General features: G+C 37.8%; 3 protein-coding genes across 5 annotated transcripts in view; 1 reads left to right on the top strand and 2 right to left on the bottom strand.

Moving 5' to 3' along the window:
• Positions 1-1,132: 1,132 nt before the first annotated feature.
• On the top strand, positions 1,133-3,941 carry bcl2l16 (BCL2 like 16). Of its 2 annotated transcripts, none has more exons than XM_057356078.1 (3): positions 1,133-1,299; positions 1,490-2,094; positions 2,733-3,941. In XM_057356078.1, the coding sequence occupies exons 2-3, from the start codon at positions 1,627-1,629 to the stop codon at positions 2,862-2,864; spliced, it is 600 nt and encodes a 199-aa protein (XP_057212061.1). In that variant the 5' UTR covers positions 1,133-1,299; positions 1,490-1,626; the 3' UTR covers positions 2,865-3,941. The 2 variants fall into 2 exon arrangements, with proteins under 2 accessions (XP_057212061.1, XP_057212062.1); XM_057356079.1 differs by having other exon boundaries at positions 2,737-2,845.
• tubb2b (tubulin, beta 2b) lies at positions 3,770-6,712 on the bottom strand. Its single transcript, XM_057356076.1, has 4 exons — positions 6,585-6,712; positions 5,295-5,403; positions 5,081-5,191; positions 3,770-4,997 (listed from the first exon to the last, which is right to left on the bottom strand). Exons 1-4 carry the CDS (start codon positions 6,639-6,641, stop codon positions 3,937-3,939), a joined length of 1,338 nt encoding a protein of 445 aa, XP_057212059.1. The 5' UTR covers positions 6,642-6,712; the 3' UTR covers positions 3,770-3,936.
• A 7,357-nt stretch (positions 6,713-14,069) lies between these two features.
• fgf17 (fibroblast growth factor 17) overlaps positions 14,070-27,829 on the bottom strand; it is a 40,948-nt gene continuing 27,188 nt past the window's right edge. For both annotated transcript variants that reach the window (XM_057356532.1, XM_057356533.1), the window contains 5 exons: positions 18,522-19,401; positions 18,397-18,433; positions 17,934-18,114; positions 17,284-17,390; positions 14,070-15,696 (listed from right to left, as the gene is read on the bottom strand). In XM_057356532.1, coding sequence (XP_057212515.1) covers positions 15,406-15,696; positions 17,284-17,390; positions 17,934-18,114; positions 18,397-18,433; positions 18,522-18,553 — 648 coding nt within the window. In that variant the 5' untranslated portion in view covers positions 18,554-19,401 and the 3' untranslated portion in view covers positions 14,070-15,405. The remainder of the gene's footprint in view (positions 15,697-17,283; positions 17,391-17,933; positions 18,115-18,396; positions 18,434-18,521; positions 19,402-27,829) is intronic.

Genomic DNA, 27,829 nt, shown 5'->3' with positions numbered 1-27,829 from the left:
TATATATATATATATATAAATACCAAAACAGATGTGTAATATACAAACAAAAATTGGGTATTTGGAACAACTGCTATTTCAGATCCACTGTGAGACATTTAGCGCATCATCCAAAGCGCATCATCCAAAGTACATTGCTAACTAGTTAACTATTCTGTAGAAAAGGAGAAAAGCCAGTTGTAGAGTTTAAAACGTCAATACTTTCATAGAAAATTAGACATACCGCCATCTGTCCGCTATTGATAACGTTTGTTGCTGTACATTCTTCGTTAAACACGGAACATTCGGTACACACTTTTCATTTTTGCCGCTCTCGTTTTTTACTAATTCGTGTCAAGGCACATGTGAATTTAACAGGGTACGTCACGTCAGCGCCATCTATTGGATTTAGCTTGTATTGCACCAAAACAGACACTGATGACAATAACAACTCAAGTGCAAAATTTTATACATTTGATTAAAGGTATCATTTCCCTATCATTTCACATGTTCAAACCCTTGAATTTATGCAACACGAAAACCCCAAGAATTATTTACATAAACTTCATTTCCATGGGGATATTACAGCCATCGCATTTTTTCTTATTAAGGCTGTTAGTTTACAATCATGTGCAACAAAATTCTGTTATCACCAGGAAAGCAGTTGCATCTGTAGCATTGCTTTGTCGATTCAGATTTTAGCTCGCAAAAACAATATATAGGTGAAAAAAGACAACGTCCAAATTAAATATACTGTATAGAAACGATATAAGTAACCCTTCAAAGATATAGCACGATTACAAAGCAAAGTACCCCTATTATGGATCATGATTTATTAACTTTAACTATTGATATCAATTTAATACTACACGATCGATAATATCGGAAAAATGATGCAAGTATCTGGTTGACACTCAAACATAGTAGGTGGTGTTTTAACAACTTTTTAACATTTTGCCCTAGAGCCACAGGGGTGAACATATGATATAATGACAGCTCCCAAATTATTTGGGTCCAACAAGTTATGGCGAGAAGGAGAGTTTTGGGAGTGGTTTGTAGGCGGATAGCAGTTCTCGTCTGTAAGCGTCAGCATGTTGAGGAGTATTTATAGCGTGTGAGTGTCCCATCCCAAATGCATGCAATACGTTTCGGCTTCTGTATCTGTTACAGACAAGGAAGCTAAATATAGTCGGAGTCAACGACAGCATGCACATTCAACACACACTTCGGTTTATTCCAGTTGTACAGTGTACTTTTTTCAGCTGTTAGCTAATCCTGATTGTTTACTAATGGCATGATTCACATCTAACTGCAAGAACGGTAAGTCAATGAACGCTGTGTGGCGTGTGTGTGTGTGTCCGATTCAATATTTGCTATGAGTGGTGATCTTGTAGTTGCTGAGGCTAACAGATCATTTAAAAGTATGCATACAGGCCTAAATGTGGAATAGAGTGTGTGTACTCTAAATGTGCAAGGAATTAAAGCATCAAAATTTTATTTTCATTTACAGGAACCATCAGTCCTGAGTGAGGAATATAATTGACAGGAGTTCATGTAAACAACTTATATCTGAAATGAGAGGGCGCTAAAGAGAGACTCATTGACATTATAGTTGTAACTGCCTGTCGAGGGCAGACCTTTGACATTATGGGACTGTCGGATGACGCCGTGATTGGCCGAGGCCTGAACAGCCCTGATCCACTGGTGCGTGAGGCCTATCTGATGGCCTATGACTATATCAACTATGTAACGGCCGAACCTGGCGTCTCACCCGGACCAGCACCAACCCGAGTCACCGCTGCCCTCCGTCACGCGGGAGATGAACTGCTCACCCGCTTCCCCATCTTCTTCCGCCGCTGGCCGCGCGTCTTCCAGGACGTGACAGAACATACCGCGTGCCAGGTGCTAGTATCTATCCTGGATGAGCACTTTGCACCTACGAGGCGCAGAGATCTCGCCTGGAGTGCCGTGCTGTCCGTGTTTGTTCTGGCTGGCCAATTGGCGCTACACTGCCAGGAGAGAGGCATGTCCGGTGTACTGCCCCAGATTCAGGAGTGCGTGGGCAGATACGTAGAGAGGGTCATCTGCCCGGAAATTAGGAATAAAGGAGGATGGGTGAGTGTCAAGGGTCTCTTTATAAGCCATTGGTAAGCATGTGGTGCTCTGAGACCTTGCTGAAGCAGATAGTTCATAAATATTCTGTCATCATTTATTAACCCTCATGACGTCCAACACCTGTATGACTTGCTTTCTTCTGTGGAACACAAAAGAAGATATTTTGAGAAATATCTCAGTGGTCCATACAATGTAATTCAATGGGGGCCAATGTTGTTCATTCTTTCAAATATCTGTTCTGCAGAAGAAAGCCATTCAGGTTTAGTCATTTTCAGTAAACTATCCCTTTAAATGGCAGTTTATATAGAAATTTCTTAAAGTAATTAGGAGCTATAATGGAATGTGTAGAAAATGCCCTGGAAAGTAGGTCTTCTAGTCTTGTATTTGACACCTGCTTTCAGATGTTCCTGAATGCCAACTTGTAAATTATATAAATGTTAAATGTGACCAAGGTTTTGGGTAACCTGTCCCTTAATTTATCTTATATTATAGCTCCAAGGATATAGAAAGCAACATTTATTCCTTACATAGTACATTATAATTCTCTACCGAAAATCATTGTGGGGTTTTAATGATTGTATATTGTGCTTAAGATAACAGTTTTATAAACTGTCTATTTGTTTGTGTATTGCTCTCAGGCAGGTTTTGTCTTTCGTTTTGGAGAAAAGCAAAATCTTGAAGATCAAGTGAAGAATGTGTGCTGCTGGTCTCTACTCCTGCTGTGTGTTGGGATCTTAAGCTACTTTGTATGGACAAGAAGGAAAACTTAGACCACAGCGCCATCTACTGAGAAAATGTATTAAGGACACTGAATATATGATGGGCGTGGCTGTAATATATTTGGAATAAAATTCCCTGTAACTACGTCTAAATATTTACAGTTATAAACGTACTGAAAATACACAATCTAATATTTCTGTTCGACTACTAGTAAGCATTTAAATCTTGAAAACATAAATCAGGACACAACGGAGTAGATTTAGTACATCTCAATCAGTTTTAATACAAGAATCTCTTTACCAAATTCAACTTTAGTTCTAAAATACGAACTAAAGTGGGACATGAAAGCAGCATACCAAATAAGAGAATTTCTTCTGCAAAAGCACCTGAAATTCCTGATATTTGTATTATTTTGTTTTATAAAGTTTATTTAATCAAGTTCGGGTGGAACATGATAATGTAATCCAACCAATGTGGCCAAAAGTGCCACAAAACTGTTTGCTTTCCTACAATCTTCAAAATATATTTTTTGGGGTTCAACAGGACAAAGAAATTATAAAGGAATTGTTCCTACTGTGGTAAGTAGAACAGTTTTTGCAGCATCCCAACTCCACCCCATCGCCTAACTCTCTGCTGGCATCTATCCCAGTTGAGGATGGGGAGCTCTGGGTTGGGGCCAAGATTCAGATCTCGTAACTCTCCCCTCGGGACAACATGGCAAATATGCTTTATTTTATCAGATTACATGTTAACCCAAACTCATAAGCATTCTTTATTATCAAAAGCAGCCAAGTAAACAATGGCTGGTACTGTTGACACACATACAGCATGATCATGTTATTTTGACCATTGATGTCTGAAGCCGAAACCGGTTTAACCAGAATCTATCACACCAGTATTTAACTGTGAACTTTACCCTTGCGGGTGAAAAGCTGCGAAATAAAGACTCTGGTCCTTTAACAAAAGAAAAAGCCTTTTATTGACATCTGTACAGACAAGAGGCAAAAACAGAAGTGAAACCACTTAAAAGGGAAAAAAAACTAACAAGGAGCTTTGGAAAGATTTTTCTTAAATGGCAGCAAAATGATACAGCCAGGAAAACACACATATATATTAAGAGATTTAAGCCAGCTCTTCCTCTCCCTCTTCCTCGAATTCGCCCTCCTCCTCTGCAGTGGCCTCCTGGTACTGCTGGTACTCAGACACCAGATCATTCATGTTGCTCTCGGCCTCAGTGAACTCCATCTCATCCATACCTTCACCCGTGTACCAATGGAGGAAAGCCTTACGCCTGAACATGGCAGTGAACTGCTCGGAAATGCGCTTGAAGAGCTCCTGGATGGCCGTGCTGTTGCCAATGAAGGTGGCAGCCATCTTGAGTCCCCTCGGTGGGATGTCGCAGACAGCAGTCTTCACGTTGTTGGGGATCCATTCCACGAAGTAGCTGCTGTTTTTGTTCTGAACGTTGAGCATCTGCTCATCCACCTCCTTCATGGACATGCGGCCACGGAAGATGGCGGCGACTGTGAGGTAGCGGCCGTGACGTGGGTCGCAGGCAGCCATCATGTTCTTGGCGTCAAACATCTGCTGCGTGAGCTCCGGAACGGTCAGGGCGCGGTACTGCTGGCTCCCTCTGCTGGTGAGAGGAGCAAAGCCAGGCATGAAGAAGTGAAGACGAGGGAAGGGCACCATGTTGACAGCCAGCTTACGCAGATCGGCGTTGAGTTGACCAGGGAACCTAAGGCAGGTGGTCACGCCGCTCATGGTGGCGGAGACGAGATGATTGAGGTCACCGTACGAGGGTGTGGTGAGTTTGAGGGTGCGGAAGCAGATGTCATACAAAGCTTCATTGTCGATGCAGTAGGTCTCGTCAGTGTTCTCGACCAGCTGGTGGACAGACAGTGTGGCGTTGTAAGGCTCCACTACAGTATCGGACACCTTAGGGGAAGGCACAACGCTAAAGGTGTTCATGATACGATCGGGGTACTCTTCGCGGATCTTGCTGATGAGCAGGGTACCCATGCCGGACCCGGTACCTCCACCGAGAGAGTGGGTGAGCTGGAAGCCCTGCAGGCAGTCACAGCTTTCTGCCTCTTTGCGGACTACATCTAGGACTGAGTCCACCAGCTCTGCTCCTTCTGTGTAATGGCCTTTCGCCCAGTTGTTACCAGCACCACTCTGACCTGTAACAAAGTCAAAACATGAAGCTTCCTTCTCTAAAATATGCAAATGTATGAAAATTCATATAAATGAGAACGATACTAACCAAAAACAAAGTTATCTGGTCTGAAAATCTGACCAAAGGGGCCGGACCTCACGGAGTCCATGGTACCAGGTTCCAAGTCCACCAACACAGCACGGGGCACATATTTGCCACCTAAAATAACATGACAAAGGATTTGGATGGAGAAACGAATTTCTTTTTTTTTTTCAAGCAAAATCGCACTATAAACGCGCCTGGTATTTATTTGGGGATGTACCTGATGCCTCGTTGTAATAGACATTGATTCTATCGAGCTGGAGATCACTGTCACCATGGTAAGTGCCGGTGGGATCAATTCCATGTTCATCACTGATTACCTCCCAGAACTAAAATAAATAAAATGCATTAAATACTATTCCTATGGTCAAAAACAGTTCATTATAAAACCTGGCAATAAAACAAAATTGACAACCTTATTATAAATTTACAGACTTATTAAACCTACCATATTGTGTTAAAAGGTTGTTTTGAGTCATCACATGTCTGAAAACATTTTTTAAATAAAATATTTAACGGTCAAAAAGCGTGGGAATCATTATTTGGTAAAATATGCAACCCTTTGTTTTTTTACTTCGATTACAATTTGATCGATTTACGTTGGGACAGATGATCGCGTAACCGGGCAGTGAAATATTGGTTTATATGTTAACACAAGGCGCATTGTGCTTCCACATGCTCATACAAAAGGCGCCAGTTCTTCTCAAACTCCCACGAGAGCTTGTCAATTTGCAAACGTTTGGACTAATGCATTTCATAAATAGCATACGTACGTCTGGTACGTGTTTATTTCGCATATTTGTAACAAAGCAAAGGCGCTTAATTTTTAAATTCATAATTTGAAAAGCCGCGCGCGCGCGGTAGGCACATCGGTCGGCTGTCGTCCATCTTCCGCGCGCTCTTTGAAAATTCTGCCTGCGTCACAAGACAATCCGTCACTTCCGCTACAAATTGGGGCGCGTTAATGCGTTATCGATTTTTTTTGAGAAATGATTTAAACAAAAATAAAATAGACCTTTTGAATCAAACGGATTTTGGGTTATTTTGGTAGCATTATGTAGCCCAGATGATCACATTTGAGAAGTATAAAGTCTTGAAAGCATTTAGACTTGAGCACTTCCTTTTGTCGCAGTGCGTCTCACAAAGGGAAGTTCCCGGCAGAAACCGACACAAATGAACAATCGGCACGAAAGCTTTTACTTTGGACAATAAATGGTCAAAATTGTTTGTCTACTTTTTTAATACGTTTTGATTAATAAACATGTAATAAATAATTGAAATAAGCAAGCACATAGCGGACTAAGCTCTCATTCAAAAACGACCTGACTGCTCTTTGTTCAACTGCTCGTATCGTTGACACTGAATTGCTAATAAACAGGAAAACTTATTCAAAGAACCTTTGTCGCTCGAAAGAAAACTACATAACATTAACGTTACCACTGCAAAACCATGATATTTAAAAAATACATTATTTGAATTATATAGCAAATGTAAGAGTCAAAATGCAGACCTTAGCGCCAATCTGGTTACCGCACTGTCCGGCTTGAAGATGCACGATTTCCCTCATTTTTTCTTACAGAAGGTTTATGGATTAGAAGAAGTAATACACCCTTTTCTTTCTTCAACTGGGTTGAAAGTGCAGACTTCCCCCATATTAATACACTGCCTGTGCTCCGCCCCGACACTATGTTTTAAGATTTGATTGGATGGTTGTTTGAAGGCCCGCCCTAAGGTCTCCTTCTGTCAAATCACAACGAAGAGAGAACACGTCGATTGGTCCTCATCTACTATCAATCACATTTAATGTCAACGTATGATTTTCTTAAAGCAACAATTATTTTGTTGTGTGACAAAAAAAGTTGACATTCCGCAGATGCAAAGTCTCGGTATGAAGTTCACGTATAAAGAGACGTAAATCGAGAAACACATCTTTATTATGCAGAACTTATCTGTGTCACTGTGTAGGCTTTCTGCCAAAAGCGCAATAAAAACAGCTCAATATCATAACAGGAAGAGGAGTCAAGTTTCAAGCCATTATATTTCCTTCTTAAAACAAGAAGTAATGTTTAAAGACAACATCAAAATATAATAGCAGCAACCTCGAGTCATCATCACAAACAATAAATACAAAATGTTTAACAAAAAAGCACAGATTTCATTTCCAGTGTCCGCAAAACAAAATAGGCAAATGGTTTGACATTGTTTTGCATTTGTTCTGCATTTACCTGTGTTACAGGCCTCTTTTGGCTTGACGTTTTTTAAACATATTGCCTAGTATTGGTCTCTCCAGCCCCTTCCTGCATTTTCTGACTATGGTCATATAAATTCCGCCCAGTGCCCACTTGACAAAGAATTCAGAGAGGGTGGAAGATTTCATTGTAAGAGGCTTCTTTATGTTCATATTTTCAATATGATGTTTATTCATGATTTGTCAACGTAAATCCTTGCATTATTAAAAGTTAGTTTAATCAAAATGAAGAATGGCATGCATGTGTATCTTGATAGATTTTGTTTTTCACTGACAGCACACTAGTTGGATTATTAAAAATGAATCTGACTACAGTAGAAAGAATGCACGGTAATATAATCAGGCCTGGCACACAGTTGCTGTGACTTAGACTGAGAGAATGAAGGTTTGCCCCAGTCCTCTGCATCACGCATAAAGGCTTCAGGCCTCAGGGGTTTAACCGGGTTGACCAGATGAGGCGGCAGATATAGTTGCAGAAGCAGATGGCACTTTGGTGCTTTTGTGATTTGAGTTCTTTGAAGTGTGTCTCATTGTATTTACAACATACATGAACTTATTGTACAATTGTATTTAAGACAAATCAAAGGCTGCTGAGTAATACACCGAATTGTTGCAATTGAAGAACAATTGGTTACAGTGAATGGGACAGAGTCATATTAACAGATTTAATTATCCACTTAAATGAGTCATAATTGTTTAATAAAGTTCTTTTGATTTTTATGAGTCTTAGCATTTGAAGTTTAAAGCCTTATAGAACATAAGTTAGCATGTTTGTCTTAAAAGCTTTATTTAAGGATGAGGCTCAAAGAGCTCAGCTATACGCTCATTTGAATGCTTAAGAGTGTTTAAGTAAATGGTTTCTCAGGCAATGTGTGAGTAAAGGAGGGTGGAGTGCGTTAAAAGGTATAAAGGAAATAAAACTGGGTAAGAATGTAACAAAACAACACTGAAATAGTTGTAATGTATACATGTACTATTTTTAGTGAATATTTCACTTACCTGCCTTCAGTATTGACAAATATTCATTGCTCTATTTTTAATCACTGATTTCCAGGGGCACGTTCATTCAAATATTCAGATTTGTGGTCAACTGATTTTGTCCGGATGCCTATCCTACATATGTGGTTACATTAGAGTTCAAATATAACTATTCCGTTTGTTGGGTATTATTGCTGGTGGTTTGTGCATTTTAATTCACAGAACTCCTACAAAGTATCATATCTCAAAAATGTGTGTCCTTTTTTGTCATATTTCCCTTATCTTAAACAGAAAGGTCTGACTGATATTTTTCGGATGTCTGGACTCTATCAACGGTGGTTTTGGAAAATATAATAAGATGTTTCGATATATTGGTTATAAATACATTCTTTGAGAGTTTATAGTTCACGTTTTGACTGAAAATATCACATCCATAACACTGGAATTGCCCAGAGACATTAATTGAACGCACCCTCATCTGTTTCCACACCTAGCCTCGCTCACAAACAATTTTCAAAATGTACAAAGATAGCACGCTCATTTACCAAACACTTTCCTTTTGTTTTAGTGATGACTGCACTTGTGTCAAAAGAAGAAGTCATGCCTTTTCATCCTTCGATCCTCACTCGCTCACCATTTCTCTTTTGGTCAGCTACAACAACATTTTTGTCTGCTAAATTAATTTTTTAACACAAAATAACTTTTAAGGTGTGATTATTATTCTGTTTAAGTGTGTGAATTGCTGTAGATAACAACAGCTTAGAGCCATATGAGGACATTGTAGCTTTCATTACAGCGACCAGATTTGGTTTTATCGACATTTCTTCAATGTCCAATTCATGACCTGAGGTGAGAGAGTGATTGTCACTCGTCCCTGTTGTCCCTGACTCAGCACCAGCGTCCTGCTAGGTCAAAGAGCACTTTGAGATTTTTTTAGATTCACTTTTTGTAAAAGTCTAAGACAGAATTCAAAACTCAAAACTAAAAACCTATACCATACAGAGGACAGAGTAACACGAATTATGATTGTTACGCAATGCAAAAATATGACAAAAATGTAAAGTCGTAAGTGGATTTGAGTTTCATATATTGTTCCACAAACACCCCTATTGTGTACTCTTAAGCGTGTGAGTGCAAGTAAATTGGACGAATCAGATATTATGGAGCTAGAATATAATGCTGCTGAAGTTTCAGTGTGAAATATATTGCATATGAACAGCTGTCTCGCATTGAGCATCTACAGCAGAGAGGAAATTCACAAAGAGCCGACAGGATGATATCAGGTTCCATTATAAACATGAACATTATGTCATTATCTGCAGTCCACCACTGTACACAATGCAGTAAAACCTCAGCGTGATGTAAGAGCTTGATGCACTTATAGTGTTGTTCACTATTCAGGGATGGTCCCATTATACAGTAAAGCCGCCCATCCCCCCACAGCATTAGCTCTTAGCAATAGCCTGAGTCATAGCCTTATTCCCTCAATGGAGCAGCTGTTCTAGACACTGGCTGCTTAGACGTCACATAGAAGGCTTAGAAGTGCAATTGGCCACTAAAATAGTGATGTCCCTCTTGCAGTGAGGAGAATCGGTGTAAAATGGGAGGCTATATGGCAAGAGAACAATGCAGTAATTCATCTCTCATTTGCTGTTTGAACTCAGGGCGAGGCCGTGCTTGTGAAACAGACATGTCCACAGATTTAAAGGGACAGAATCAGTGAATGAAAACATCAACATATAGCCTACATGCATTGCATAACACAGCATCCCAATTCAAACGGAACCTGACACGAGACTTTTGCGAATGCTGTACATATAGACAGCAACTCCTCTGCGCCGCATGCTGTAAATGACTGAGAATCGAGACATTTAGTCCTGAAACGCAGAAAAGAATTGGCATTTTCAAGCCACGGTAAATTAGCCTTCTGGTTTAGCCAACAATGCTGTATTAGCATGTTAGGCTAAGGATGCAGTACGTGAAATGATTCAAAACCACCCAAAAACATACTTGTTCTGCATACGCTTGACTAGCCATTGCCAACACAGTGAAAATTTGTTTTGATAAATATTAGGGTGAGCCATTTTTCCCGGACACGTCCTGGCCAGGATTTCGGATACGTCCTCCCGAGGTTGCATTTGCCCACCTCATACGTCATTGAGGTTTATCTTTTAAGAAAAGCAACCGTTGTATTTCAAGGTAAGAATGAAACTACAACGATAACAGGCTACGTCTTAAGAGAAATAAATGTTAATTTTATTTATGATGTTTTTTAACTGAAAAGTAAGAACCTGATGCGGTGGACAAACGCGACCACCGGAGGACCCACCCGAAAGGACCCACCAGGAAGTGTCTGGCACGTTTGGTCACCCTATAAAAGTAAAAACATCATCTTTAATGTTGTTTATCATTCATATAGCTACAATTTTATTCTTACATGTAAACATAGTTTTGTACACGAAGACAAAACGTGAAGTGATCTCTTTGGATACAAGTATGCCTATCTGCTATGATACACAGCGCAGAAATATTTTATAAAATTGCCTTTTTTTATTTATAAACAAAATTTGTCTTTTTTGCAGGTACATCCCTGCAGAAAAAACAATAGAACCCCGCCCAAAACACAATAGAAAATGTAATGGATTTATTGGTTGTAATGGGAATTATATTGGTTTAAATGGAAACTATACAGTAAGTGTCTGCCCAAAACACACAACAAGAAGGATTTTTTTAATGGTTTTAATGACACATCCTATTTTTTATCTATGTTGATAAAGTTTAAACATCAGAAAAATATCAGCCAATGCACAAGTTTTCTATTTTAAAAAGGCATATAAACATGCGTTATGGATGTGACAAAAAAGGACATGGTTTTTGGGAGACGACAAACGTAGGATTTCTATGAATTAAAATACCTGAAGAAATAATACCCAACAAATAGAGAAGGGATGCCTCTTCATAGAACATAAAATAGTTACTATATTTTAATTTTCATGTGCCCATTTATCAGGAATAACGTAAAGGATGTGTCAATCCAAAAAATGGCACTTATATGACTATGAAAAATCATGCACTAAAAATAAAACAAATGCTTTAAAAACTTAAAGAGAGACATCACATGGGTATTTGAACCACAACATGTTAATATACTGTATGTGCTGTTACTATAGTAAAAACCTTTGGTAAAAAGGTGGTAAGGTATACATTATCAAATGAAAGCTCTTTTTAATCATTAAAATTTAGAGGGTTTTCAGTAAAATGAGACCATTTTATGAATGAACTCTAATGTATGTGGATAGGGCACCTTTTTAAATTCAGGTAAAAATAGCTAAATATGCACCAGAGCTGAAGAGGTTAAGGGCAGCATGATTTTGCCTTTGAGTTGGGAGAATGACATAAAATACAGTCTCTAGGTAGACCACTTACTAGGTCTCACAACAGCTGATGTTGGCTGGACATTGTGGTCACACACGCCCAGCAGACGGGTATTGGAAGAGAAGTATTCTCTCAACAGCTGCAGGAAGGCTCAGGATGGCAGGAGGGTTATTTGCATATGCATGAGCAGTACACCTCTATTGTAGTAAATTATTGACATGTATGTCAATCATTCACAGTATCACCTTTCATATTCAACTATCTCTGGATTGGGTCGTATCAACGTTAGGCTCAAAAGAAGAAGCCCAAATGAATCCATGCCATCGAAATCGCAGAATCTCTTTTATTTTCAGCGGTCAGTGTGTGCTATGTAGTACTGAGTTATGCGGCGACACAGCTGTGGGGGTTGAGGCTCATTTAAAGCCGCCCACATCTTATTGAATCTCTTGCTTCTGCCGTCTCTCCAGGGAGGTGCTGGCAGGATATGAGCTCTGATGATAATGCAAGCGGACCGTCCCAACCCCTTTCTGCATTACTCGACCGTCAATGCTGACGAGGCCCTGGAGACGTGATGGACTGAAGACCAGGGATGGAAGTCTGTTTGTGTGTTGCAGAACATTGACTGCAGTGATTCGACAGATAGTAAAACCGGTCGGCCTCACAATATACTTGTACATTTCAGTTGTATCGCCTGAATGTTTCATCAGATCTTCTGAGGTCCTGATGGGCGAAGGGATGGGTATTGCTTGTAGGGGGATGGGTTTGCATCTTTTCAATCAATAGCAAGACCTAGATATGGATCAAGGGTCATTAGTGTGCCATGAGATGCTCTGTAAGGAAGTCTTTTGCAATTGGCCGACATTTCCACATCTGCTGTACACAACATCATTACTGTGGCCTGAGGTTATTCGCTTTAAATATTCACATATGCCACAAATGTGCCAATTTCTGTATTTGTGCTTCATTTACTGATTAAAACGCTGGTAACCAGTATTTGTTGGATGCTGGTCCTTCCAAAATGTAATCTCTAGCTTTACCAGCAAGACCATCTTATATGATAACCATCATACCCACACACTTCTTATCAAAACCACCCCTTACAAAACAAAAATAGATATAATGCAATATATTATTAAATACTATACTTCCATATATCGGAAGTGTTTTTCAAATTCTATTTATGAAAACCAGCAAATCCATGTGTATTATTCCTTATGTTGTAATATATTAACAATGCATGATTCTATATATTTTCAAATATGTATTAAATGATTTAATATAGTGGCAGTAGATAGGAACATTTATTTTATTTGCGTAAGGGAAACTACGAAATGATATAATTGAATTGCAGAAAAGAGATGCTGTGCTTTACTGCTTATGGAGTCACTGTACAAACGCAGCTGTACGACTTTCCCGTGAGGCATGTAAAGCATTTGTTAGAAAAATGCCTCGGCAATGAAACCTCGCCCAATTTTGCCATGTATACCGGTGGCTCCCTCTAGTGCTTAAAAATGAACATGGCAACACTCATTGATCGGCGTTTAATGTGAGAACTACATAACAGCGTGTCAGCAAAATGTAGGCCCACATTTGCTTTATTTAAAATAATGCAAATAATTACTGTACTGTTTTGTATGATAAAACTGTGTTACACTGAAGGTTTACTACTGTAGCTAGCACACTCACTGTAGTGTGCAGATTATTAAAATCTATTTCAAATCATCCAGAGGGCGAAATAGGCCTACACTACACACCACCATGGGGTGATAACCTTTGAACCTTCCCCAAATTCTATATGACTCTACCGTTGTTTTTTCTTTTTAATGACAACATAAAAATAAAATGTCTGATGAAAATGGTGATGCATTAAGGACCACTAGAATATGATAGCCCTCGCAATGTAAAACTTTGGGTTTGGCCATGATTTTATTCTTCATTTGAAGTAAAAATAATGATATTTTATTTTCTTGTGATTGAAGCTTCGTTTTAGCGTGTATTTACATTACAGGGATCATCTTTCCTGGAATATTATTAAAGGAACATTCAGTCGGATCATAATTTAGCAATCCATTTATTTTGTAGAGGTGGCAAAAAGACCTAAAATTTGGAACCAAATATATGGGGGTGAAAAATGATTATGATATCATTTATATGAGAGATTGCTAAGTCTATTAGTAGAATCTTTAGACATAAGCAATTGCATACATGCCAGTGGTGAGTTTTTTCCCCCGAAGTGTGCATGCCTGTAACTCAAGAAATATGAACTGACATTATTTCAAAATAACCTTTAGTGCATTTTAAAACTCATGTCTGACTTTGTTGCCAGAGTCATCACTGATAAGAATCTTACAATTATTTTGGTGTTTAAAGTGGATCAACTGTCTGATATCTGCTCTCAGCAGCTGCGGGGTGATTATCCTGCACATATCAAAACTTATGATGAAAATGAAGAGCCTATTCAATTAAACGTATAAATACGACTTTTAATCTGTGATCATTTATATGCCAAGAAAGAAGACATTGAACCCAAATAGTGTTTGCATAGTATATAAATTGCGTCTTGCGTATTGGTATGCATTCGTTGAATAAAATAAATTACCACTGCAATCGTTTAGCATAATATGTTAGTCATGCAGAACACAAATGTGATGCTTAGTGTTAAAAGTTCAAAATGACCTAATGCAGGGCATCATCCAGGATAAATTTATATAATTTAAAAGAAAAAGACAGAGGAAAAATCATATGTTCTAGACATAACAGACGATCAACAGCACACATGTGCCTGCAGTGGTAGTGTCTACCAGCAGTTGGCAGCAGAGAGCCGTTTGTACTTGATGGATATATAAACTCTCAGAGAATGTATTTGTTATCAATATATTGAACCATCTGTTACCTAAAAAAGGGAAATAAACATGTGGTGTGTTTAAGAGGCGACTAACCTTGATTTCTGTGAAATAAAATGCACAAACCAGAAGCAATAATACCCAACACATGGAGAAGGGATGGCTCTTCATAGAACATAAAAAAGATCCTTAAAGCAGCACTTACCTAAAATCATGATTAAAAAAAACTCTAAGAGAGACCTTACATGGGTCAACCACCAAATGTTGACATCATTTTCCATGGTAAGGTTGACATTCGCATGGAATTGCCCAGATATGCATATTTTACTTCCCCCTTGTCCCTAAACATTGTGTCATACATTATATACATTTCGCGTTGATTTATAAACGTGCTAATAACAAACATAAAAAGTTGTACATTTGTTAGCAAGGGCACAATTTAATTTTAAGTTTGGAATTGAGAAAACGTCTTGTAGGTTTTCTTCACATTTAGCTAAATAAAAAATCTGCATACTTTGTGCATTTATTTTCCAATCCATTCAAGACACATGGGGAAAAGTCAAACATCTTTGGTTGAATGTGATGTTTATTTCTATTTCCCGTTTATATCCCTCTTAAAGGCAAATTGCTTTTATTGTGTTTAATATTGAGCATTATGTCATTGAGTCTTTACAGAATGCTCACGCAGCACACATACAAATAGCATTTTAATTAAATATATACATTCTCTTTTACTATCTTACCATATTTACACGTCACCCCTTTAAACTGCGCATCCATTCAGTGTCGTTGGCTTTTTCAAGTCCGTTAAGTACGAAAATATATAAAAATAAAGCTGCATCTTTTTATTATTAAAAGAAAGTCTCATGAGTTTGTGCGCTTCGGCGTTAGGAAGCAGCGTGGGATTTTCTGTTGCGCTTAGCCCGTCGAGTTGGTGGAAAGCTAATGAACTCAAAGTGTTTGGGCTGGTCTGAGTTCGGGAAAGGAAGTGGACCTTTGTGGAGGCGCTTGATGAAGTGAACTTCTCGCTGGTTCTCCCGGGTTTTGGAAGCCTTAATGGGCCGACCCTTCCTGCTGAAGGCCACGTACCAGCCTTCATATTTAGCGTTCTGGAAAGCAGTGTAGTTGTTCTCCAGCACGATCTCTGTGAAGATGCAGTCCCTTCCTCTGCCATTGGGCTGTAACAAAGCGAACAACAATGGAACAGTTAGGTCATGTTTGTATATAAATGGAGGAAATACACAATATATATATTAATTTAACACATTTTTTTTGCTGTGTTAAGCAGATATCCCGAGCAGATACATTGTTTTCCTGTGGGATTTACAATGAATTGCCTTTGTGTCAAACTAAAATAGCCCATATATGCAGCATACTTAACCTGATGTGAATGGTATTCAGCAGTATTTGATGGGATTTTTTTTAGTAGATATTTTCATTTCTTTTTATCACTTTTTCATAATTTGTTTGATCCTTTATCTTCTTGTTATAATATATATTATTTTATATATTAATATATATTATTTATATATTAATATAAATTAATATATAATTTATTTTATAATACAAATTATTATATTATATTGAAATGATATTAAATTGTCAATCTACTAGTTTTATAACAGTCATTTGAACTTTTGTAACAGAATGGTCCTAAAAAGCATTTTACTGCTGGGCATGGTTATGTATATGAGGAATAAACGTAGAATTTTAAGTTCTCCTGTTTTAGTGACACCTTCACACAAAGACTGAAGATGGCGCTGTTTCTATTTCTTCTTAAGTTCACGTCACGCAATACATTACAATACAAGTAAACAGTATGTAAAAAAATGAGAAAACCCCAAGTTCTGAATACAGTATTTGATGTCTAAAAAAATTGTACCGGTCCACTGTCTGGATTGTTTTGAACAAGAAAAATGTTGGACTTCATACTGACACATATAAGCAAGGAAGTTGAAGGTTTACGATTTCATTTAGTTAACTACATTACATAATGCTCCATCAAATGACAGTCTCTAAATTCATGTACTTCCACATTTCCATGTGGAATTCGAAACACTTTTACAAGAGACTCACGCAGTGTTATCAGTCACGCTGCAATGCTCGACGCCTGTCATTATTTATTCTTCACCACTGCCCTCATCTTTCACCACAGTTCAGGGGCCAGAATGCGCTCACTGTCTCCATCTAGTTGTCCCAGCATCTGTGTCATGAGACCACAGTGCTGAAGACATCTTTTCCACTTCCGTGAAGGAAGAAGTGGCTGGACATCTGCCCAAGCGCAGAATGGGTGTGAAAGCAGTTTCCTCTGCAGGCCTGGCACATAAACACCCATCTTTACTTCTCTTAAAGATGTTACAAAGTTTCTCAGTAGCATGAATCTAGCTGTTTATATCTCTGTCCTTCTCTACTACACCCTTCTCAAACAAATACAATTCTCTATTTACACTATTTCAATCTTATTAATCTCCCATTTTAATGAAATTTAATTCAATGAAATTTTCAAAATGAATCTATTTAAATGAATTCAATAAATGCTATTTTCTTGTACCTCGTGTGAATGTTGATGTACAAAAAAGTGTGTGAACAATGTCAGAAATGTTTTGTTAAACAGTAAGATTTCTATAGATGTTAATGGGAACTATGGAACCAGTCAAAAACGGTTCTTCTATGGCAACTTGTAGCACTTTTCTTTTTAAGGACGTAACTCCTGTTTTTTACACTAGAAATCTCGGCGTAAGAGTGTAGATATGATGGGTACATACCTTGCCCACCAGTTTCCCCCTGCGGTTCATACACAGGTATCTGCCACTCTCTGCTCCTTTGATCCGGACACGACTTCCAAACGTGTCTGTCTCCACATAAAGTCTTGCTGTAATGCAAAAAGCAAAATGCGTTGGCGCCGAAACAAAAAACAATGCAGTCTGGTATATGTTTACAGTCAGTATACCATTATTAACAGTAAAACATTGAAACCAATTTTTTAAAATTGAATCACTTTTATTGGTGTAACCTACCATAGTCATACAAATAATAAATAAATGGCTTGACCTAAACATTATTACAGTGTATGTGTAAGTTAAAATGATGTGTTTTGTTGGGATTTTGTGATAATTGTATAAGTAAAACATGAGATTATAGAAACTACAAAGATGACCTGTGTGTATTTGGCTGCCCATAAATGCCGGCTAGCAACATCAGTCCCATTTCCCCTTTCTTTTGGAAGCAAATTAACACATCCTAACTTACACAAAAGGCAACGATTAGGCAAAGAAACGTCTTTTGAACCATCAGCAAACAGTGCGCGCGTCCTGTTTCAGCCAATAACCCAATCAGACGCTCTTCGTGTGAAAACAGGCCTATCTCCACCGAAACCTAACGTGAGTTAATTACTGTAAATGAATTACAGACTCACCGAAAGTGTTGCCGTCCTCTGCCGTGGCGCTCACTCTCTTGCCCTGGATCTGCACGTGTCGGCCGCTCGTTCGGCTGTACAGCTGGTAGACTCGGACCTGCCGCCGGCTCAGCTGGTCCGTCAGTGAGCCCTGTTCCCTCACATACTGCTTAAAATTAGGAGAAGGGTGATTCTTCTCCCCCTTTTCGATGCAAAGGGAAAATAAGATCACATATATTTCTCTCTCTGTTGCTGGGATAGAAAAACGTACGTTTTGTAAATGCCAGCAAGAGCATACTAACTCGAAAGCTATAACGAATAAAAAATGTCCCACACTCTCCCAAAGAGTCACACTGGAAGTGCTTAATGTGCGATAAAACTACTTTATATATCATTTTGGGTTAATCTCAGATCATCTTTATACGTGACGCGCAAAACAGCAACACATTTCACCGCTTAAATCCACAAAACAAGTTTTATTTACCTGTGCATGGCACCACACCACGAAGAAATGAAAGGAGCTAGAAAAGAAACAAATGAAACAGTTAGTCACTCATTTGTCAATAAATTAAAGTACGAGGACAGGCTATGTCACCTTAATATACTTACATGTACAAGCAGCGCTGATTTATTCCATACATTGTGGGAAGAAAATGAAATGTATCCAGGATTTTCCCGAACGATAATCCAGCTCGCTGTGATCTGATTAAATGAGCTGAGTCAAATCCATACGCTAATAAAGAGCGCAGAAGCGACAGATCTCTAAAAGCCCCTCAGATGCGCGTCTCCGTAAACAAATACACACAGATAAATCCCACTTGGAGAACAATTTATCCACGTACAGTCCAGGAGATTATGGAGTTCCATCATATGTTTTATACCATCATACAAATCTTTAGAAAACTGTTAAAAGGCAGTGATTCATTGTAGTGGTGCTGTCGGCCCACCGCGCTCTTGATGTTGTGTTGGCGCTGTCACTTGTGAAGAGGCGCAGTGCGCTCTGCGCGTCTGGATCCCTCACTGCGCCAAAATGATAGACGTCAAGATCCCTCCCATGCGCGTTTCACCTTTTCAGACCCCCCGGCACTTTAAAAAAGTCCTTGCTGGGTGAATATGCAAAGCGCAGTTTTTAAAACAACGCAGGTTACTTCACCGGTCATGTGACAATTATTCACATGGCAAGGTTTGGACTTCCACACACAACCTGCACAGTTCTGAAGTAGTCTGGAGTCTAGTTCAGAAGAAAGAGTGTAGACATAACTGAGTCATGCCTTGCTGTGACGAAACAAGGTTATGACACCCCGGTTTCATCCAAAACTTAATTTAGGTAACATATTATTAATCTTCCAGATGAGCACTGATGCATTCAGATTATCCTCTGTATTTAAAGCTTTGGGGTTTCTTCGCCTGGTGTTTGTTAAGGCCTGTTTTAATGTTGGTCTGCCCCATGAAGGGGCCGCGGCTCACACCTTTTGCTAACCTGGAAGCCCTAATGAGAAAACAAAGGTGGCTTTTAATCACAGGACTCCAGCGGGCTTTTGTTAGCTCCTGCGGAATCAACATCAAGCACTAACGATATAACGTCAACAGGATGCTCCCTTTCTGACGCATAGTTAAGTCGCAGCGGTTAGTACTGTCCCGCAAGTGTGACCATGCCAGAGCTGCCACATGGCCCTCTCAACTGATCTGTCCTAAAAAGAGCGAATCTCCATTCGATTCGGGTCTTTCCTTTATTGGAGTCAATTTGTTTCATCTCGCATAGTTTTGGTAAATTAGAGCATGTATGTAACCTAGCTAAGTAGGCCTGTCACAATATCATGATTATTGGGCACAAAAAAATCACAATATTGATATTATAGATAGAATATTTTTGTAGAGTTTGTGACCATTGTGACGCAAACCTTTAAACTATTGCTGAAGTGTTATTTTAGTTACGTATATGTAGAACTAACAATGCAAATAATCATAGTTTTTAATATCACGGTTATCGTCGATATCACGGTTATTTGTGGCAGCCCGTCACCCTGATTCCAAAAATGGTGACTCTACCCCATATTTCTATAGAGCCGGATTGGATGCCACAGCCTTTGATGTCGACAACAAAACTATGGGATGCATTCCCCCCCTTTAAAAGTTTGTAAGCCTATTTATTTTGCTACCCCCTCCCATTAAAGTAATGTGATTAGCACTTTATGATTTCCCAGCATTATTTTTCACCATGCCGTCAATGACTACCTGTATTTTGGACCTGCCGCAATCTATCTCAGATTTTTGTCATTTGTCCCCTTTATTGTGTCACACTCAGGTCATCTGAGCTTTACATCTCATTTATAAATGGACCAATTTGTGGAATTGTTTTACAATCACAGAAGATTTGTTAACAGTCCATCTTGTCTTGGTGTCAGACGTGGATGTGACTGTTGGCATTTACAGCAACGCGTTCTCCACCCATCAGTTTGTATTTTGCTAACGATAGACAGATAGTCGGGAAGGTGTGAATAGTTATTGCCGATAAAGACGAGTGAGACAGGTGTGTGTTTGATGTGGATGAAATAAGTATTCTTTTAGCTCAATGAGTTTTAAATCTTGTTAGGATGATGGCTAACTTGTGTGAATTGACTGTAGAAGGTTAAAGGAATAGTTCAGCCAAAAATGAAAATTCTGTCATTTATTACTCACCTTCGGATTGTTTCAAACCTGTATACATTTCTCGTTCTGCTGAACACACACACAAAAAAAAGATTTTTGGAGGAATGTTTGTAATCAAACCATTCTGGGGCACTATTGACTACTATAGTAGGAAAAGCATAGTACTAGTCAATGGTGCCCCAACTGTGTAGTTTCCCACATTCTTAAAAAGATCTTCTTTTGTGTTCAACAGAACAAAGAAATGTATACAGATTTGAAACAACTTGAGTGAAGTGTTCCTTTAAAGATAGTATTATGTTTTAAACTGAGCTGAAAGATCTACATTCTTATTGGTTGATGAACGCATGATTGAATTAGCTGAAATATTTGATCAACATACATGGACGGGCCAAGAAATGTGTAGAGCTTGGGAATGACAGACATTCCGGTTCTTCATTCCTGAAAAAAGCACCCTGCCAGGGCAAATTTATGCTGTTCCTAAAACTTAGAGGAATAGTTCACCTCTTTTATCATTATTTACTCACCATGTGTTACTCACTTGTGAAACCTGTGTGATTTTCTTCTGCAAAACACAAAAGAAGATATTTTGAAAAATGTTGCTAACCAAAAACCGTTGGTCCCCATTGACTTCTATTGTATGGACACAAAACCAATGCAAGTCAATGGGGACCAACGGTTTTCTGTTACCAACATGCTTCAAAACATATTCTTTTGTGTTTTGCAGAAGAAAGAAAGTCATACAGGTTTGAAATGACAAGAGGGTGAGTAAATAAAGACAGAATTTTCATTTTAAAGGTGAACTATTCCTTTAAGAAAAATTGTGAACTCCTCACCCCATTAAGATATAATCTACAAGCCTAGAGGTTGAGAATTAGAGGACGACTGTGTTTATTAAACTTTGATTTGATCCTAGAGCGTTCTTCGACGTATGCTGCACAGTTAAACAGTCACACATATAGTCAAAGCAGCTTTTGCAAATGCCTTAGAGCTGAAGACCCACGAAGGTAATCTCTGTGTGTGTGTGTGAATGTGCACCAAGCATCAGAGGGCTTAAGCGGTGAATCTTCTCACCAGACCGGAATTCCGTCGGCCCCAGCAGGATGCCAAGGGTGTCGGCCATGGTTTTTTGGGAGCGGGCGGCTCAGAGAAAGAGAGATGTGATGTGTCCTAATGAAACACATGTCTACCCCCTCATCCACCTCTCCCCCCTTTCAGTTTACGAAGCATCGGTAAGATCTGAGGCCCTGAAACACGATCTTATTTATTCACGTCTCGAGTGGCTTTACTGCAGCTAATTTAGAGATGGAAATAAACCTACGCAGTCTCGCTCAGGCACCTAGCAACAACAACCTAGGTAGCAGTTTCCGCCGGCCACAGTCCCGGCCCAGAATATACCCACGGTATCCCTTTAAATAAAGTCTCTGAGATGCTGTCAAAAAACGCAGAAGACAAGTGGACACGGATTCTTGTTTGGGTTCAGAGCTTCAATGTCAAAGTGATGACGCGATGACAGCGCGCAGACATGTTAAGCCATTCATTTCTACCACAGTCATGCCCTGAAGGCCAGGGTCCAACTAAGCACACTCTAAATTGAAACAGTTATAAAACATCACGGTAATAATCTATTCACTCAGTGATTACTAATTGACGACTCATGCGACACGGGTCATGTAATGTTTTTAGCCTTGTAACAGCAGTTAATACAAGTGTACTTACGGGAATAGTTCACCCAAAAATGAAAATTCTCTCATAATGTATTCATCCTATGCCATAGATGTATACGACTTTCTCCAGTTGAATAGAAACAATTTTATACGAAAATGCTACCAAGTTATAAGTATATGTAATCCAAAATGATTCTAGTTTATGAGAAAAAAAGATTAACATTCGAAACTTATTTAGCCATCCATACGTTGTGTATCAAACAGATCAGTTCACTACATTCAAATAGGGCAGCATGTCGATAACTTTGAAGCATTTAATTTATATTTGAAAATATAGAATAGTATGTTGTTACTATATTACAATATCACAATATATTGAATAATATACAAGGAATTGACACTTTTCATATATTGGAAAATATAAACATTTGGTTCCAATATATATGGAAATGTATTATTTAATAAATTGCATTATATTTTCAAGCATAGACGGTTTCATTGGACGGACACGCCTGGCCTGAAGTTAACTTCCGGTCTGTGTTTGTTTATCGGTCTGGCTAGTGGCTAATAATAAAACTATTTCTATTTTATTAAATTGATATTATTATTTTATTGTATACTATTTGTATTAAATAAACAATTTGTTAAATTTATTGTATAAACATTTTATTAAATAAACAATTTGTTAAATGGGTTTTGTAACTTTGTCGCATTTAAGTTTAGCCAAGTAACGCTCCTTCTACTCATAACGCAAAATAATACTGGAAAGACATACTTTTAACTTGCCTGCTTATGTAATTTACTCTTTATTTCTTTTGCTTGTTATCAGAAATAATCTACAGGGAGTCTTTGCAGATGTGTACCAGAAATTAAGTTTGGGCCACAAAAGCGCGCATGTGCAGTACCGTTTGTTTATGTTGTTGCTTTGAAACCATCTAAATTCATGTATATTTTAGTTTTGTAAAGGGTAGTCACAAGACATGCAAAGAAACTCAGTATAGTACTATACACTGTATATACTGTACAAAATCTCTGTGACCTTACTTTCTTTTCAGTTGTGCATGCCATACAGATGCGTCTGGTGTGCCATCTGACTAATAAGCCTAAAAAAAGATCAAATTTTAATAAACAAACCATCAAAGAAGTCCAGAGATCTGGTGGGCTATGTTCTTTTAAAGAGAAAAGATGTTGCCTGTGAAAACCACTGGATGCTCCTAGTAACATGGCCTTGTAAACTATCGGTACTGTTTAGGGTGTTGACAAAATTTGATATGCTCTCCTACTTGTAAGTGGACCGCTTTTGGATAAATTCATTATTCAAATGAATAAATGTAATGTAAATGAATATAGTGGATGTAGACAAATCGTGTCAAGTTGGACATCATCAAACATGATCCACTGAAAACAAAACAGCCCACATAATTCTGTATGTGATATAACTGATATAGAGTCTTGGGTAAATTACTCTAAAAAGTAATTAATTACTAGTTACTAAAAACATATTTAATAGTGTAGTTAGATTACTGTTCAAATTACTCACTCCAAAAAGTATTTAATTACATTACTTTCTATATGCTATATCAACCTAGTTATGTGATTCTAGGATATTCAACTAAATAAAGTTTTCTTATTAACTGACCAACGTATTACAAATGTGAGAAGGATACATTAAAGGGTAGGTACCTTTCTAAAGCTTGGCAGTAAAAGGAAAAAAAAAATTTGGTCACTGGAGCTTGGACATTCTGCGCATTCTGCGCATCTCCTGTTGCATTGCAAACAGTTAAACAGGTTTAGAAAAACGAAATTATGAACGAACTTTCATTTTAAAGTAAAGTAAAAAATGTTTTTGAAGGCACAGTGGTGATCGAGGTACCTTGATTTGAACCTGTTACCTTTAATTTCCCAGTCCAAAACCCATGGCTAGATCCTAAACCACTATCTAACCACCAACAACTAATAATAAAAACTGGTTTGTAATAGACCAAGAGTTTACTAAATGAAATCTACCTGATGATTTAAGTTCTAAAAATCTTTTTTATATCATCAGCATACACAGTTAGTGTACTGTGGGTACAAGTGAAAGGTCGAATGGTGGTCTCGCTAACAGCTTAAACCACATCGTAAAAAGACGGACCATAAAGAACAACTGGCTACTCTTTTCTGACCTCACAAAAATAGAGCCAACGCATCAGAAAGTGGGTGGTCCCCTTTAAATTTCTATGAAATAAATCATGAACATTCTGGACGTGTGAGGGTCAGGTAAAGTTATATTCTTAAGCACCTGGACCATGCACCTCTTATGGATACATCAGGAATTCAGCATAGAACCCGAATACCGTCCACCTAAGCAGTGGTGTGCAAACCTCAGGGATACAAAATTGTGAAATGATCTCTAATGAAAGAAATGTATGCAGAATATATTTTCTCTGCTAATAAAGTATTCAAGGGTGGAATAAGGGCTAATTATTACGTGGTCTGCTGACCCCTAGTTTTACCCCAGCCATTTGCAAGCTGACCATTTGAGCTTGCCAAATTTGACACAGCTGACACAGGCAATAAATTTGAACTAGTTCCACCTCCCCCTTGATCTGTAATGAGGCCTATAGCCCCTCACCCTCACAATAAACACACAACACTAGAAATTAGTATGACACAAGGTGAATTGTACTCATCAGTGTTGGGTAAGTTACTCTGAAAAAGTAATGAATTACTAGTTACTAATTACATATTCAATAGTGTAATTACATTACTGTACAAATTACTCTCTCCAAAAAGTATTTAATGACTTATTACTAATTACTTTCTATATCCTACATCAACCTTGATTAGAATTGACTCAAGGATAGACATGAAACGGCTTCTTTAATTCATTCAAATAAATAATAAATAACTACATCAATTATTCTTATTAACTGACCAAAGTATTAAAATGTGAGGATACATTACGGCATACATTTTAAAGTTAGACTTATAATTTTGATGTCATTCCCACTATTGAATATATTACACAGTATTTAGTTCAATTACATCAGAAGTAACGGTAATTAAATTACAGACTAAATGAGAGTAATCCCTTACTTTACTTTTTCAAGGGAAAGGTAATTAAATTATAGTAACTAATTACTTAGGAACTAGTTACACCCAACACCGGTACTCATCATCCTCAGCATTATCATCATCATGATGTTTTCAGATGAGATGTAACTGATTTTCTTATTTTCTTATTTTTGTAAATAGTAAATTAAACTGAAATACAAAGAATCGTTAAAATACTGAACATCAAGTAAATCACAAAACAAAGTAGGCCTATAATGCAAATATGTAATGAAATATAATATTTATACTTATTGAAATCATCACTGTTATGGCTATATATATATATATATATATATACTGTATATAAGTGCTATTATAAAGAGATTTCAGTAAAATTTCCATTTCACCTATTTGTTTTTTTTGTCAGATGAATTTCAGAATCTGAATGCGTTGTTCTAACAACAAAAGTTTTATTGTATTATTTCACAACTATTTAAAATATTTACTAATATTAATAATATTTTTCATCATTTTCTCATTCTTTATTTATGTTGTTCTGACCTTCTCATTGGGTCTTTGAATATAACACACACAAAATATTGCCTACATTTCTAATACTTAGTAGTGCTTTTTAACAGTACATTGCTTGCAATAACCATGTATTTAATACGGTATGTTGTCTTCATTTTATATATGAATCTATTATTACTACTAATATTATTTATAATGCATGTAATGCTGCTTTGCAAAAATGAAAATGGTTGTGAAGCGCTATGTAAATAAAACTGAATTGAATATTTTGTTCATTTTGGAGCATGGCAGAATAAATCTCCATCTGCTTACCATGAAGGTCTGATATTCTTCCTAACATCTCATTTTATAAAAAACAACAACACAGGGTTTAATGTCAATTTTCATTTTTGCCTGAACTTGCCCTTTAAGGATTGATGTGACAGTTAACAACAGCTATAAAAATACTTTTTTAGTGAATGGGATGAGGTGGTCTCACTCTTTAGATTAGACATCGAATAACACGTAACACGTAAAAATACACTTGTATATCTCAGCATGAGTTATAATATTACACGGCAGACCCATAAATGACAGTTTACCTGTTATGTTTTAATCTGTCATCATTAGATACTTCATAAGGGAGCTCGTATGCGGAAACTTCAGTTTGTGTTGCTCAATTAACACCCAACAGCTGCAGACAGCCACTGACCGCTTCACTGCCAGCCGCCCCACCAACATCTCAAAGCCCAATTCCAGTCATGTTACCCAGAGTCCAGTCATTCACGCACCGGCAGTTAAAATAGCCGCCTGCTGGACAGTGAGGAGGGGGTTGACAAGCGGTGCCTGGTCTGCTTTGTCCAAGAGCACTCAAACATCTGTGTTATTTTTAAGAGGCAAAATGTCAGTGTGCGGTGAACAGACGGAAAGAAGGACCATGTGTGACAGAAGACGGGGCTCTGGTCAAAGCCTTGTCACCGGACCAGAGTGACCGACACAGGGAAACTCAATCAGCTGTGTGATCTGTGTGTTTTGGTCAATGTTTCCGAACTTTAGATTTAATTTGAACAAGAAGCTTATGGATGACCTTGTTTTTTTGCATACGATTTTTACCATTAACAACATTTTTACTCTAAAACTACTATTTGTTTAAACGTAAAGTGAACATGGAAATAAAACAACATTTTCTTACAGCGAATTACAGTAAACAACTGTGAAATTACAGAAAAGATGAATCATGTATTTTACTGTATTTTTGAGGAGTATTTTACTTTACAGTCTGACAACAACAAGCCTTCCTCATGAAGAAAGGCTTCAAGCAAATATGAATACAAATTGACATCTCAGCTGTTGAAGAAAATACTTAACATAACACTTGTATAACTATGTTTACTGTTTCCTTTTTTTAATACGAGATGGAACACATGATCCTACTGATTTGTAGGCATATCCAAACTTTAAGAAATGCCTGTTTTTTAAAAGCTATTATATCTAAAACTTTCTCAACATAGGGAATACATGAAACTATGGAGATATTGATTTAAATTATTACAGGAAAATGATGCAGTGTTGATACTTTTTCGTCCAGATCTATGAAGGAAAGGTATTTTAAAAATGGTATAATGTTTTTACACCTCATTATGTTAACATTTGCATGTTATTATTATTATTATGTATTTTTAATATGATTAATTCAATAATTGTTTTAAGCACTTTTTTGAAATGTTATTATTTTTATTGGTTTCTAAATGGGGAATACACAGTCAACAAAACATATGCATGTAAAGCTTAACATGCCCTAGATCCCAAAAGCAACATACCGCCATTATATTCCTGGTCTACTCTGAAGTTTCAGGGTCTTGTCAGCGGTCATATGGACTCATGTTGTCATCAGCCAACAGAAACACTTCATCACATTCATATCACACACACACACACACACACACACGCACGCACGCACGCGCGCACGCGCACGCGCACACACACACACACACACCATTAACAGCTCTATTGAGTGCAAATTTAACTCAAGCAATTCATTTTGACATTGTGTTTTTA

Source organism: Triplophysa rosa, linkage group LG17 (assembly GCF_024868665.1).
Source record: "Triplophysa rosa linkage group LG17, Trosa_1v2, whole genome shotgun sequence".
Lineage (NCBI taxonomy): Eukaryota > Metazoa > Chordata > Actinopteri > Cypriniformes > Nemacheilidae > Triplophysa > Triplophysa rosa.
Note: the sequence above shows the minus strand (reverse complement) of the source record. Positions and strands in the feature narration are given on the sequence as shown.